At 41.8% G+C, this 16,256-nt stretch overlaps 1 protein-coding gene across 2 annotated transcripts; it reads right to left on the bottom strand.

Annotated features, from left to right (window-relative positions):
• Positions 1-739: 739 nt before the first annotated feature.
• On the bottom strand, positions 740-16,235 carry dapk2b (death-associated protein kinase 2b). Of its 2 annotated transcripts, XM_031747378.2 has the most exons (12): positions 16,073-16,228; positions 15,305-15,499; positions 9,420-9,641; positions 8,489-8,627; positions 7,306-7,435; positions 7,141-7,189; positions 7,022-7,048; positions 6,779-6,931; positions 6,289-6,334; positions 3,232-3,321; positions 3,031-3,117; positions 740-1,689 (listed from the first exon to the last, which is right to left on the bottom strand). In XM_031747378.2, the coding sequence occupies exons 2-12, from the start codon at positions 15,379-15,381 to the stop codon at positions 1,612-1,614; spliced, it is 1,098 nt and encodes a 365-aa protein (XP_031603238.1). In that variant the 5' UTR covers positions 15,382-15,499; positions 16,073-16,228; the 3' UTR covers positions 740-1,611. The 2 variants fall into 2 exon arrangements, with proteins under 2 accessions (XP_031603238.1, XP_039471160.1); XM_039615226.1 differs by lacking the exons at positions 740-1,689; positions 3,031-3,117; positions 3,232-3,321 and adding an exon at positions 3,328-5,531 and having other exon boundaries at positions 16,073-16,235.
• Positions 16,236-16,256: the final 21 nt, after the last annotated feature.

The following is a 16,256-nucleotide window of genomic DNA, read 5'->3' as shown; positions in this document are numbered from 1 at the left end:
TTTTGTGCTGCTATAGAGAAGGACAAAAAGGCACACTGTTTTCAGATTGACCCACTTGTTGATTATGACACCTTTCTCAGTATTTGTGTTGAGCTGGCCCAAATTGTGTAGGTCAGGCCAAATTATCCCTTCAATCTCTTTCAGCTCAGCTGAGTCCAAACAGCGCCACTGTTGTGAGGCTAAATAACCAAGCAGTGGCCAGAAGAAATGGCAGCAGCCAACAAAGTAGGTGAATAACACACTGATATTCAGAGAATCATTCCTCATCAAGAGCTGCTTTGTATTTTTTATAACTTTAGTGTGTTTGGCATATTTATGGTTGGGATTTCTGCGTCATCTAGACACAATCGCACTTTCACTGTGTGAGAAAATAATTTTACACTTTGCTTGACCTTAAAAGAAAGGAGATGGTGAGAGTTTAATATCCAGGACTCAGGGTCTAGTTGTCACTGATGCCTCACAGCAAGGAGGATGTGGGTTTGAACTTCATGTTGTCTCTGTGCACACAGTTTCTTCCCACAGTCTAAAGGCATGCATGTTATGTTAATTGGCTGTAGGTATGGATGTGATCATGAAGGCTTGTGTGTCTCTCTGTGTAAGCCCTGTAGGCTGATGACCTGTGCAGGGTGTAACCTGCCTTATGCAAAGCACCAGCCCAGACAGGCACGAGTCCCCTCCACAGAGTTAAGAAAATAAATCAAATCAACAAGTTTTGGTTTCATAAAAACGGTCAAAGTAATAATGTTCATTAATTTATTTAACACATTCTCAATTTACACTTTATATACATAAAAAGAAAGTAAAATGCTTCTTGAAAACACTGAAGGCTAAGATAGAGGCAAAAGTGAACTTAAGACATGATGCATATCTATTTATAACATAAATACATGAAAGTATTGCAAAACCTATCAATTCCATTTAAAACTTAACTGCAGAATTAGATTCACATATTAGGCATACCGTAGATACATGCAGTCAGTGAACTCGTCAATGAAACACAGTTACAGTCTGAGAAAACTCCGCACAAATTAAAATATCCTATGTAAACATATAGTATACAGATGCTTTAGGGGCTTATATCTTGAGGTTAACAGTAAATGATAAAACATCGTTAAGCACAACACGTAAACATTTGAAGATCTGCTGTCATGTTGTTATCCTGCAGCGCTAAACCCTTTAACACTCTGGATGCTAACATCTGTTAAAATATATATCAATCAATCTGCATCAATACTGTGCCAAACAACAGCTTGAGAACTTTTTAGACAGAAGCTGTCTATAGCATACATATATATATATGCTCACATATATACTAACATACACAACAGTTCCTGTCAACAGCAACAGCAATCAAGCTATAGCTGCTAGTGCAAGATTAGCACATGTTTAAACATGCCGGAATGATATCCGACATACAGCAGAAGTTGTGCTGATTCAGAACGAAGAAGTTGCCTTAAACTCTAAAATAAAACAAAAAATCTACTTTTACAGCTGTCACGTAAAAATATATTGTAACCATGCTTAGTGGCGTATAACAGTTGCAGAGCAAGCCCTAAATAAAGGTGCAAAGTCACTGTTTTGCATGTGTGACGGACACTCTGAGGGTTGCTCTCAGGAAGTGCTGCTTCTCTTTCTGGTCCTTGGTCTCCTCTTCATAGTTTCTTCTTCTTGGTCGCTTTCACAATTCCTCTGACAAGACCAACACATTCGAGTTAGGAAACAGTTGTAACATAGTTACTGTTTGTGGTGATTTTGACAATTGTGAGTCTCCACACTGGAGACAGCTCAAAGAATCTAAGCATTCTTATACACACACACACACACACACACACACACACACACACACACACACACACACATATAGAGAGAGAGAGAGATTTTTTTTTAGCTCCAGCAGCATATAGTAGGATAAAACTGTGCTTACTACACTGCGGAACACAACATCTGTTGTAAAGGTACTCCCAGAGAAATAGTTAGACATCTACATCTGTAAATGCTGTTTAAATAGTGTAAAATAAATACACACTCATCACCACTTTAGTAAGTGCACCTGCTTATTAAGTAAATATCTAATCAGCCAGCCACCTGGCAGTATGGTGCAATGCATTTTGGCATGTAGACATGGTCAAGACGACCTGCTGAAGTTCAACAGGAGCATCAGAACACGGAAGAAAGGTGATTTAAGTGATGTTGAATGTGGCGTTGTTGTTGGTATCAGACGAGCTGCTCTGAGTATTTCAGAAACTGCTGAGCTACTGAGATTCTTCCTGCACAACCATCTCTAGGAATTACAGAGAATGGCCAGAAAAAAAAATGTTTCCTATTGACCAGGAAACATAGACTCACTAAAATTGTACAACAGAAGATTGAAAAATCATTGCCCATTGTTAAGTCCAGATTTCTGCTGCGACATTCAGGTAGTAGAATCAGAATTTGGAGTAAACAACATAAAAGCACGGATCCATGCATGCACGGATTACCAGTTTAGGCTGGTAGTTTAATGATGTGGGGATAACTTTTTTGCACACTTTAGGTCCTTTAGTTTAAAATGTGCATCATTTAAAAAACCACAGCCCGCTTTATTATTGTTGCTGATCATGTCCATCTCCACAGAGTACCCATCTCCTCATGGCTGCCATGTCACAAAGGTCAAATCATCATAAACTACCTTCTTGAACGTAACAATGACTTCATTGTACTCAAATTCCCTCCACAATCACCAGATCTCAGTCCAATAGAGCACCTTTGGAATGTAGTGGAACGGGAGATTCACATCATGGATCTGCAGCCAATAAATCTGCAGCAAGTGTGTGATGCAATCACGTCGACATGGACCAAAACCTTTCTGAATCTCTGCCATGAAGAATTAAGGCAGTCAAGGGTTCAATCTGGCACTAACAGGATGTACCCAATAAAGTATCTGGGGAGTGTATTTGCAAAGTTAAACTAACCAGCTGTTGGCTGAAGCAATATAAATGAGAGCAGCTCAATGTGTGTCAGTTTAATGTAAACCATTGCACGGCAACCTACCCCATCCTCCTCGGGCAGCTTCTCATTCTTATGGTTCTTCATGATTCGTGTTAGGTGGTTGCACAGAGCCACAATTCTGAATGACAGCTGTTGAAACCGACAAAAGTAAAAAGAAATGGGTTACAAAGCAAGACGTGCAATTTTTTTTATGCAATCTTCATTTAAGCAATAGTCCAAGTTGGTAACAGGGCTGCATTTTACCTTCCACCTGCGTCGAGCATACTGTCTCTTGAAGTTCTCCAAGTTGACCACTGATAGTCTCTTCACCAAGGCCTGTCTGGGGTTCAGAGGCTGCAGAAATACAGTGAGATGTCAGAAAGCAGAACTGTCCCTCACATCAGCTGTGCGCATGTGCTTGTCTAATATAATCAGCTATACCATGAAGACATTTCAGATCATGAATGACAGAAATGTAAAAAAAAAAAAAAGAGTCATAATCTCTAATTAACATTTATTTCATGGTTGACAACAGTGTAAAATGTCAGCGCACAAAGAAAAGAGTGCTGAGTGTTGAGACGCTAATACTGGTAAAGGAAGTGAGAAATGTTTAAACAGATAAGATCTTATCATAGATGTTGTTTTTATGGTTAGCGCAAAAACAGCTCAAAATATTTTCGAAATAAATCAACCTTCAGCAATAGAGCACATTTAAATCCATAAAAAAGATCCTTTCTTTTAAAACACTATCATTTACACATGGAGTATTAAATAGGATTAATAATCATTTCAATAAAAAAGAAAATTGCAATTAAAAAAACTTAGTCAATAAAAAAACATTTGAACTTATCATTCACTCCACTGAGAGAACCATTGCACAGTACATTTGTTTCATTTAGTTTTACTAAATCAGCTAAAATAATCTGCTAAATGCTCAGGCAGAAAATGCCAAATTAATAAATAAACGTAGTTTAATAAATCCATGTGTCACAATAAATAAATAAATAAATAAATAAATAAATAAAATAAAATATTGTGCCACGTATCCCAGTTAAAGGACTAATCATGTTTGCTGCTGTACCTGCTGTTAAGATCAGTACTTGTCTGTCATTTAAAAAGCATGCCAGAGCCAGTGAGAAATTTAAGCTCAGCTTAGCTTAGGCCTACTAAAGAAAACAGGCAGGCTGACTCTGTCAAAAGTCAACAAAAGAGATGTCAGTGCTCGGGGCAGCAGTCCATAAGCAGAGGCAAAACCCCCTCTCTCTAGTCACCTGGGGGTTAGGGTTAGATGGGGGTTTCTGTAGGAACCTGAGGCATTCCAAACTACCTAAGAGATATAATCTCTCCGGAATGTTTTAGGTCTGCCTTAGGGTCTCCTCCCAGAACGCTGTTTAAAATAATGGCAAAACTTAATGCACTAAGATTTCTATAATTGATAATGTCCATCCATTTGCTTCATTCAGTTCAGGAGACTGGAATCTATCCCAGCTGAAGCGGGCATACTCTGGACAGGTCGTGAGTACTCACGCTCACAGTCGCACCTACAGCAAGTTTAGAATCACAAATTAACCTAATGTACATGTATTTGGACTGTGGGAGGAACCTGGAGGGTACCCACGGAGGGACAGGGAGAACGTGCAAACTCCATGCAGAAAATATAGTGTGTATAATGTGTGTTTACATTTGTTTAACCTTCGGACAAAGCCAGGCTAGCTTTATCGCTGTTTTCAGTGTTTCTGCTAAGCTTAGCTAACGATTAATCATGCAGACATGTTAGCTGAGATAACGGTCTTCTCCTTTATCTCTTTATCTTCTTTTTTTTTGTACAATAAAGAAAATCTACAAATAAATAAAATTTAGAGAGTGCAGTTTAAAAAAAAAACAAAAAGAAAAGTTGTTGACTCTTTGTTGTTGAATCTGATTTTTCAGTAGTTTATGCCAGATTCAGTGAGGGGCTGTTCAGCCTCAGAGCAGACTTCGCCTTCACAAGTCAGATGCAGCAGGTCCTCCAGGGCTTTCTTTACATGTGTGCTCAGACTTCTGTTATGGATGCTACTATTGGTTCCCTCAGGATGCAAAGAGCCCATCAGATCCTGGAGCCACTGGAGCTCAGAGTTCAGCTCCTGCCTCAGAGCATCCAGTTGGCCCTGCCTGTGGTTGTACCTCTTGCCGATGCTCTCCAGACAAACATCTACTGCCTTCATGTCTTCTTGCACCAGCTTTCTGGTGGCCTCCACTTTGCGAAACTTGTGGCAGGCTTGCGAGAGCTGTTTCTTTGCGGTCTCACGCTCCTCCTTGTACCAAGCTTCCTTGTCATTGTAAATGGAGAGCAGCGCTTCTATGTCACCCTGCAGGGTGCGGTAAGCTTCCGCCACCTCGGACAATCCCGTCTCCATTAATCCAATGTCTTCCACCACATGGGCAAAACGCTCAAAGTTGGCATATGTGTTGTTTTGGGACATGCTGGAGTGCGACTGGATAGTGTACTCTTTAAGTAGTTTTGTCTTCAACTGCTTTGCTTTCTTCTCAGAGGCAGCGCTGTCCTCCTCCGTGTGGCCGCAGGACTTCAGACAGAAGGGTAGGGGTGGGGGAGGGAGACTGAGTGAGAGGATGTCTTATTGTTGCATCTCGAAAACATGTATAGCAGTGAAAAATCCCAGCAGACGTGGCACTGGAGGATTAGTGTGTGACCCCAGAGCATAAGCCACGGCTGATAAGGGGTGCCAAAAAACAGCAAACATTCCTGGTGAGCGTGTAAGGTTTCCCGGATCCATGCTTGCATCAAAACAGGATGAGGACAGCAAAACACCACTCACATGCATTTCATCAGTCTGAGTGGGGGGTAGACGGTTTCACCACAACACAATGTTAAGTTTCCATTCCATTAAAATACAATTAGCGAGATATTGCAAGAGTCAGACCACTGGCTTTGTAGACAAAAGGAATAATGCAGATGGCATGAAGATGGATGAGATGAGTGTGAGATGTGAAGGGCAAAACAAAAATTCCCAAGCAGGAACAATATACATACTTTAACTGTGGGACAGTATGGAAACATCTATCCAGGACAAGTACACAGTTAGTGGGAGTGAACACTGGAATTTTGAGACAGTAGTCAAGTTTCTTTGCACTTTAAAAAACGGATTTACCTCTCCAGTAAAAAAAAAAAAAAAAGAGCCTGCTACCCTGTGTGCTACCTTTGACATTAGCTGCAATAGGTTTTACTCCTCATAGAAGGGGGGGCAGGGGGGGAATGAAGTGCTGACAACAGTCACAGATGATACAAACCATGCAACACTACTGCATAAATCATGTCCATACCTTAATCCAAGGATGATTCAATGCATCTTGTATTGTCAACCGTTTTCTAAAAAAGAAAATGCAGCTGTGTAAATATGCCAGAACAACTCCATCAGACAGGGCACGTAGGTCAGTCATGCAGCAGACGGTGACTCTCTAAGGATTACAGCAAGACCAAACTTCCACAGGAATATTCAGTTTCCTGAAGGTGCACGTAAACACTTAAATGGAAACACATGTCAGAAAGTAAGAAGAGGATCGCATTTTACAAAGAAAGTGTTTTTGTAATAGTTTGCGTTTTTCATTTTATATATCACACCGTGTAGCAGAAATAAATCCTTACTGGCTGGCTGTTTATTCTCATGTGGGTCAGGAGTGCACTTCATTAGGATTTATTGCAGCATAGCCCCACCTGGTACTGGGCTTTGTAATGACATTTCAAACTTGACCTTTGGCCTTGACCTATTTGTAAGTAACCTAATTTCTTTCTTCTTCTTTTTTCCCCTTTTACCTTGTTTCCTTTTCCAGGAGCCCTCTGATAAAGTTCTTGGCCAGCTCACTGGTACTGCTGAAGAACTCTTCATCAAATTCGTAGTTCACCGCTGAGATGTTTGCTAACGTTTCCTGCTTTGTGTCACCGAGGAAAGGTGACGCGCCGCTCAAACTGAAACAACAGCACAAACGTTTGCACGCGTGACTCAGTCGATAATCGTAGATACATTAAAATTCCCGGACGTGATGAATCTCAACTTACAGTATATATGTGATGACTCCGATGCTCCTGCAAAAAAAGGCGCAAGATTAATCCAAAGTTATGCACTGCAACCTGTTGTGCCGATGTCAGCAGAGTCAGAGGTAATTAAAAGCTCTTACCACATGTCTGCTTCCAAGCCCAGTTGCTCATAGTTGACTATCTCTGGAGCTGAAAATAGACAACACACACTCAACATCACAAACAGCGTCTGGCCGAACATCAAGCATCTGATTAAAATCTTCAAACTCAATAAAAAAGAAAAAAGAAAAGAAAGAAAAACTTACCAACAAATTCAGGGGTGCCAAAAATGTTTTTGAAATCTGCCCCATCTTGTATTTTGTGTGCTAGTCCAAAGTCTATTATTTTGATGCGGGGTAAGGTGGCATCCCTGTCCAGCAGCATTATATTTTCAGGCTGCAGCAATGCAAATAAAGAAACAAAGCATGTATGTCAGCAGATTTCCACTAATAGCAGGGCTCGGTAATACAGACAAAAGCAACAAGTTACCTGGAGAAATCCTCCTTTTGCGGAAGCATTAGAGAAAAACAATTAGTCACGCTTATTAGTGCAAGGGTGTGTCAGTGTGAACTGAAAATCAAGGCTCCAGGCATGAATGAATCAAGCACCTAGTGCGTTGTTATTTTGCATACCTAATCCACCTTCAGTTATCAACGCAAAAGCATCAGCAGTGAAGAGGACTCACAACGAGCCATTCTTACATTTCTACTGTTATATGCTCTCCAGATGTGGGGTATAAAGGGAACAACAACAAAAATGGAACACTATCACCCAGTTCTGTATTCAATTAGTAAGATGTGGGCTCTTGTGGAAACTTGTCAAAGGGGCTCCCTATTTCCCAGCGCTGCCCTTTGGCTCTGTGCAATATAATAGGCCTGCAAATCAGGAACCATTCACACTGACTTTGAAGGGTTAGGGTGCGGAGTTGTGTTGTGTTTATTTAGCTGTTCTGAAGCTTTATTTTAATCAAAAAGAGGGATAAGAATTTCTCAAGTAAAATTCCAAGTCAAAATGGGGTTAAACAGGAGGGTTAATGGGTGTTATAGCTGACTGATCTGATGAAAATAGACCTTGGGAACGTAGATTCACAGCTAGAAAAAAAATCAGACAGGATAGCGACTTTCAGATAGAAATGTGGGCGATACAGTTCTGAAACTAAAGAGGTAACCTTGAGGTGTCGGTATCTGAGTTTTTGGATGGTGGCCATAAAAAAACAGGAAGGATGTGTGAATCAGAATAGCAGAACTGTGCAGTACGTACATTAAACACCTGCTAGCTAGCTAGATAGCTAGATAGATAGCTACATACATACATACATACATACATACATAAGGTCTTTTTGGCATTGCTTGTGCGTAGTAATACAGTTGCTATAGAGGTAAAGAGTTTAACTGTTTCACAGAGAACAAATGCAGTTTAAGATGCGCAGCACAGGAGAAGCACGTTTACCTTTAGATCAAAATGTGTAATCTTCTTGGAGTGGAGGTACTGCACTCCATCTAGGACCTGCTTGATAAACTGAGTGGCCTCCTCCTCACTGAGGCTCTCCTTTTGAGCTAAGAAGTCAAACAGCTCTCCTCCAGAGACCCTGCAACACGCACAAATGAATGGACATGTGCGCACACACACACACACACACACACACAAACTGACACTCGGTGACTGCGGGCTCAGACAATCTGGAGCAAGCCCTCGCTAGCACTTTTATCTAAAGTGTGTTCTCAGGAAATTGGATGCACAAGCCCTGGATGCCTGAGATATGTTTGTTTGTGGTGCCAACTTGCGTCTGTTTTTAGTCCATTTGCCCTACTTGTGGACCAATGTATTTTTCCATAAACATAACTGAAAGAATGGTATGAAACCTTGGCCCATAAGCACAATGTTCTCTACCATTCATACAGAGAAAATGAGAACGAAGGACAGTGCGTCATTCTGTATCCATCAGTCATATTTTTTTTTGTCTGAGTTTTTCAATTAGTCCTAATCAGGCCTGCCATGTTTCTCGGCACTCAGTGACCCCAGACGGGGGCCCTTTTTGGCCTCTTTTCAGCACAAGCATTATTGACTTTGCGAGAGACATTTGGTACTTTCTGGCAGACGTGATCGGGGGCAAATGGTTTTCAGCAAACACAGCTTCAACAAACAGAAATAAATTCACAGATGAGTGGACTTTTGCTGTTTTACAGCATTCCTGTCAAACATTCAAAAGACCGCACACACATAACTTTTCATAAACCCAGTAAAACACATTTTATGTTATGCAGGCTCTCATCTGTTGTGCATAGATGTTTGGAGGTTTCAAGAGGTAAAGCATGATGAAACTGTATTCTTGTGACTGTGTGGATATTGCGATGCATTGCAGAATCTTGCGGTGACTCACAGTTCGAGGATGAGCACAACGTCTGTGCGGTTCTCGTAAACATCGTGGAGCGCTACAATGTTGGGATGCTGGAGCTGCTGCAGGATGTCCACTTCCCTCGCAATCTCCTCTTTTTTCACACCCCGTCTGCTGGCCCGAGTCAGGCGCTTCTTGATGAACTTGGCCGCGTACTTATTGCCTGTGCTCTTCTCTATGCATCGCTTGACAATCGCAAACTGCCCACTGCAGACACAAAAGAAGCAATCACCACAAAAAGTACCAAAAGAGCATACAGAGCACGGGAAAAGCAGTAACATCCTGCATTTTGGTGGAGGATGTGATCTCTGAACACATCGTGACAACTGATTTACGTGTATCAGGATTTGTAGTTTTTTTTAAGGAATCGAACAATTTCTAATAATATTCTTTGCATTTAGCCACAGGATATTATAAGACGGATATTGGTGAGGAAGCTGTGGTACACAGATGACTGAAAAATTGTGGTATGGTCCATCACTTCCTGTTTCCTGGCGAGACAATGAGACAATCTGGTGGTGCTGAGAGAGCCCCTGTCCTCCTACTCCTTTTAACTTCCTGCCAAGTTGAGTGGAGTAAACTCAAGTGTTTACTCCACTGAAAGAAAAGCAAATCACAACAGAGGTGTGTAGCTTTGAGAATATTGTTCAGTGAATCATTGCATTCTTGTTTTGAATGTTAGATAGACGTGATAGACATGAGCTTACGACATCTTTAATGGCATCTTATTATTAATGAGCTTCAGTACTGGCTCCAGTTGGTGGAATATATTCCTGTTTTCACTCATCCCTAACATAAATCATAACACTCATAACTTGCCTAGTGACAGATTGAACGAGAAATATGAGACCATTTTCCATATGAGGGGAATTTCTGTGGCTTTAATATCAGACCAACACTTGAGTAAGCTTGCTGTCATACTACTGCTGCTTTGTTGTTTCCTGTTGCTGGGGGATGACCTGCCCACCCTATTGTGAACACAAGCTTCTCATCCTTCTGCGTGAGGCCACAACGACATACAAGGGCTTATGTGGTGACAAGGCTGGCAAGAGTTTTACTGAATAGGAGGGAATGGTTGGGTAAAACACATTAAAGTTTGAGGACTGAAGAATTTTTATGTTTGCAGCAGAGACACATTGTGACACTGTGGAGGGAAAAACTCCCAAAGAGGGGGAAAGGCAATAATTGGCAGGCACTTCATGAATTTTGGACATAACTGTCCACACAAAAATTCCAGAGTGGCTGTGAGAGGCTGTCCAATCTGTGTCTAGAGGGCTAAGAATAGCCAGAGTTAAACAGAGTCTTGCTTTACCTGCCACATTTTTTCTGCTGTTGGTGAGTGAGAGCCCCCGCTTGAACTGCAGGAGTGGAAAAGAAAGAGGGGCGGAAAGGAGGTGTGCAAGGAAGATCTGTACACCCACCACACACAACAGTTCACACTTGTATTTTCAGGGTGTTTACAATGTGCATCCTGAAACAAATTAAGGGATTAAATACTATCTTTGTGGTTTTAAACCAGCTACCGACTCTGTAACCCTACACCGGTGTGAGATGGTTGAGCCAGTTTTCACGTTTTTGTGGCACACCCTGTCTGGTGCTCTGTGAGCTGTTACATTGACTATGCCAAGCCTCTTATGAAACATGCTCAAAAATAACAATATAAAACTAGGTAAATGCGGGACCTCATAAACCCAGACTTTCAATTACAACCTCAATGAAGAGATTAAGTCTAAAACTTTTAAACAAATATGACGCAGTCTGATACCGCAGCACTTTCAGCAAAAAAACTGAACATCTCTGATACACAAGGGGGAAAAAAAACAAGCGTATAAGTTTCTTTAAAGTGCAGCAGTGCTTGATGCAAGGGGATTTGCACTGAACTACATGGGGTTGTTTCACCTGTGCATCTAATAAGACAAGGGACTCTTTAACTTTAGATTGATTTGATGTCCTTCCTATAGCTTTCAGGTTCTGGAAATACATTAAAAGCCTAAGGCCCTTGCAGTTATTATTGAGATCATTGAATTCATGTGTGAACATGTCCCAGCAGAGACTGCAGGGGAAAAAAGAGAGAGTGGGGAAACATACGTTAAGGCAATAATCCACAAAGAATCCCACGCACATTCCTATAAAAACAGAGCGGGTGGAGTGATAAAGCGCAGCTTCATGGAATCTCAAATCCTCCCTCTGCCTGATGTATTCACAGGACGTCTCCACCCTCGAGTCCTCCCTGTTAGAGATGATAATGTGTTAACTGAAGAGGTGGGGAAGTCACTCAGTGAATTCCACTTGCAAAAACATCTATCAATTACCCCAAGGGAAGGAACTGATCCGTCACAGGGGCCTGAGCAGTCCCCTTGATTTGCTTGATAACTAATGGCAAATAGAAAAAGCCCTTGAGATGATAGTTGTAGCTCATGTGCAAAAGAGCACCTAACGCATATGTCAGCGGAAGGGCTTTACTTCAGCATTGTTACGAAGTGTAGAGTAACAGCGGAAAGAGATGCTGGGGGGGTGGTATTCCACAACAGGCCAGGCGTGCCGTCTGTCTTAGCCCTAAGCCGACCAGTGGGGCTGAAAGTGCCATCTCTCCGCAGAATTTCCACTTCCAACAGCTGAAGGTCATTAGCCACAGCCAAGGTTGAAGGAATGCTCCGACAAGTGGCGCCGACCCAATATTTAAACATGTTTCTCAACTGAGCAACCACCAGGATGACGAAGAGCGCCAGATTCGCTGTTGACCCAGAGAGCTGTTCCTAACCAGGCAACTAATCAAATGCCAAGGAGGGCGGCAGGGAAGCAGCTCCAACTTTTAAAGTTCTCCCGGTGCTTGAAAACCCAATTTGTCGGCCACATTTTCTGCTTTTTATGCTGTAAGTGAAATCTTTCCACATTTAAGCCCTAAAGTAATCTCTAGATTCCCACTGGTATTTAAGTCCAGCCACACACGCACACGCACACACCGGCATCTGTGAGGCATTAGTGTTGTTTGTAATGGGACAACTTGTCAGTATTGGAACTCTGGGGGATGTCCAAAAGGTCAACATGGAGGGTCCTTCAGTTAGGCTGCACCAAATAAACTCCCTTCTCTCTTTTTTTCCCCCCAACTTACACAACAGCAGGAATGTCTCAGAGCTATAGAGACAGAGAAATTCTAGTACTTTTTGGTAATCTGAAACAGCTGTGTGCCTGCCCTGTGGGCTCTTTTCACGTCAACGCATTTATTGTTCGAGCACCGCTAAAATTTGCATCACTGCCCTCTGGATATTCCATAAAGAAAACTTGTAAAATGGTTAGTCGAATCATTTTCTTCTAAATGAACCCACATAGATACTGGAAAAATATTTTGCATATCAGGAAGATGCTTCTGCAATGTTTACAGAATAAAGAGCAAAAACTCTGTGAACCTCTGTTAATGGACAGATGAGCTTTCACCTCGAGGTCAACTCAAGCAGCGACAAACATGCTGTTGTGCTGCAGGAGTCTTTCACTCCTGTCAGTATAACTGATGTTTAAATATCCATCTCACCGTCAAGATAGAGTATAGGTGGCTTGCGAGTTTTTTCAGGTATTTTGTAAGAAGCCGCACATTAACAAACTGACCAGATTCAATTTTAAGGCATCGTCACAGTCATACAGTTCACCCTGGGATCACGTCACTCGCTGTACCTTTCATACATAGCAATAATGTCACGGTGGTGCTACACAAAGAGTCAAGGGATTACCATTAGAAGTCAACATGAAAGCATTCAGGAAGTCAGAGTGAAACCATGGTGTAAAGTACATTCAGTGACTTTAAATTTTGGGGGAAGTCTGCATGTTATTTGGGGGGAGGGTTTAACAGATGGTAGTTTCTTGACACTGACTCACAAAGATAATGCTATTTCTCGTGGTTGTTTCATGGCTGCAGCATTACTTATCTACTAAAAGCTATCAGTTGTTATGAGCCAACAGGGACACAAACACCATCTCCGATGAAGTCCTTTTTCTCAGTCTTACCTTGATGCTCAGTTACAGCTCACCGTTTCCTGTTAAAGGCATCTTTTGGTTCGGACTTTACCACTGTACTGTATGTCATAAGTGTCATCAGTCGAATGGAAAGACAGGTACACTTGTCACAGCTTGCCCCGCATGTCAAAGGGCTGACAGGTTTAACCAAAACTCTGTGTCATTGGTGGAAACAGCCACTCAGTACTGCTTCTCGGGGCTGTGAGACATTAAAACCTGTCAACATGATTAATTCAATTTCCAGAAATGGTGCAACAGTACCACAGCACAGGACATCTCAAATACGTCACACAGTTTTTGCCTCCCTCTGCCAAATTTCCCCACCCTCTTATAGGACAATTGAGTAACAGTTCCACTGAGGTATGTGAGTGGAGGGCTCTGAACCCGTGAGGCTCTCAAAACTGTGGGTGGGCTAAAACACGTCCCCCAAGGCTCACCAGAAAACCGTGAGTGTGAGTGAAAAGTCTTTTGCAGAAAGATACTGATAAAATGTAACAGGTTTGGTTACTCAGAAAGGTAACCAGGGCTTTTAACCACAGTAGCTTAAAAGTGTCACATACTTTCGACATGCTGATGTTAAACATGCACTCAGCCCACAGCGGAGTCCCCTTTGCTTTTCAGGCAAAGGTTTTCTCATGAAAACCGACTCAGCTTTGAACAACACATTCCCACGTCTGTCATGTCTTGCAGGGGTTTAAAGGGCATTTTTTAAATATAAGTTTTAAAAAGTCTTTTAAAAGGAATTTCTAACTTGCAACATATGGCTTGATGTAACCTAATAAATAATCTACTAGTCTGTGGTGATATGAGCAGCTTTTGAGTTGCCTCTGTGCAAACAGCCGTGTTTGTTTTGCCTTCTTGTTCTTTGCCTGTCCGTGGAAAATCCCTCTAATGTTACAACTTCATGTGCAATTATCAATGACAGTACATTTTTTTAAAATGGTGTTTACAATCTATTTACTTTGCAAACTATGTAAAGTATTAGATAATTTATTAATTTTATTGATCAGCTAACTGTTCATGAATCATTATTTTTAACCATCAGACGTGAGTGCTTTACTGCAAAGTCAAAGCCTGATTACTGTAAAAATATTTCATATTTATACATTTGAACTTTTCATGCTACAAGAGGCCTTTGCTGAAATGTCTTCCTCTTCTGTTTTTTGTTTGGGTTATTTTTTTATAGACCTGAAGGAGTCATTTCAACAGCAGGTCTGGATCAGGGTGTGTCAAAGCAGCTATGTCCCAACAAAGACTGGGACACAGTGCATATTGGGATTAATGGTGAAAGGCTACAGGTCAGATGCTTGCTTTTACACCCGCTCAATCTGTTATCGAGTGGTGCACATGCCCAAGCTGTCCTTCCGTGCAAAATTGGCGTAGCTTCCTCAATCCATATTGTAATCTATCAACTTCCTGTAACATATTTCCTCAGTTTCCTTCATGTCTGCTCTTTACGGGGTTTTTTATTCACAGCACTTCGACACCCTGGTCCACCCCCCCACAGTCAGACCATGTAAAGCAAATCGCTCACAATTCATTTGCATTCCTGGACTGACAAATCTGACCCCCAAACACAGCTGTTTTCTTTTCTTCGAGTGCATTTAGCTTTGGAACGTTATCTCTTGCTGTAAAATTCAGCCCACTTTAACCCAACGACACTCCCCAGTTCAAGCTTAGACAGGCCAGCTGTTTGCATACCTACGTACACAGGAGGAGGACCACCGGATCAAGCGCTTGCAAGGGAAACTGACTCACCCTCTGACTCACACAAACTGCGAAGGATCATCTTCTAAGAGATGGGGATCAAATAACCTCTCATTGACATCCTTCATAAAAGCAAATCGTGAACAAATCCTCACCTTCCCAGTGCTTCTCCAATTTCATAAAAATCCTCCACGTTCTCTTGCTTGAATACCGCCATGCCGGGCGTCCTCATTGATGTAGTTCCTTAATATGTAAAACAGATATGTAAAACAGCCTCCTTGATATGCTCCAGTAAAGCCAGTTGTTGTGCCTCCCCAGGAGTACTCTTCCTGCACACCACAAGTCCAACCCTGCTGACACAAAGAGGAGTTGGTTTCTGAGCGCAGTGATGAAAATGTTTACTACAAGTTGCAGCTTGCTGTAAGGTATTCGTTTACTGAATTAGAGCTACTTTCACCTTGCTCTTGGGAAAGCCTTAACACCATAACACAGCACAGAAAAAAGGGTCCTCTTTGTTCTTCACTAGTATTACAGGCTTTAAACTACAACTCGCACAACAGCGTCTGGGCAGTATAACAGTGTATAATGAGGATTACAAATGAAAAGAACATTTCTGGCTAATTAGGGCAGGGCATCTGTTGTGAAACATTATGTCTGGCTAAAAAGGTTGAGAATGGCAGTTACACAGGCTTTGTAAATACCAGAACATGACCATTGTGACAATTGTGAATAAGGATTTAGAGATAAAATGGTAACTGTGCAGCATGGGAGTGAACACGTATGTATACACAAATGTGAAGAGAGACAGAGAAAAAAAGATGTTCACAAGCTGAAATACCACAAACTTCCTCTCTGGCAAGTTTCATGAGTTTTTCGCAAGTGTCTCAACAAAACTGGCTGCAGTTAAAAACACAGAGTCTTACCTTCAGTCAGCTGCAGAGCTGATGATAAAGGTGCATCAGTGTCCACGTCTCCTACAGTTGGTCTCCTCGTCTCATAGCTGCAGCTGAGTCAGAAAACAGCTCCTCCGGGGTGGATGGCTGTTGTTTTCTGTCACCGGTGGCATCACCATCAGGCTTTTGTGTGCGCGTAAAGTCCCTCCCTCTG

Source organism: Oreochromis aureus, linkage group 7 (genome assembly GCF_013358895.1).
Source record: "Oreochromis aureus strain Israel breed Guangdong linkage group 7, ZZ_aureus, whole genome shotgun sequence".
NCBI lineage: Eukaryota > Metazoa > Chordata > Actinopteri > Cichliformes > Cichlidae > Oreochromis > Oreochromis aureus.
This window is presented reverse-complemented; position numbering and strand designations above follow the sequence as displayed.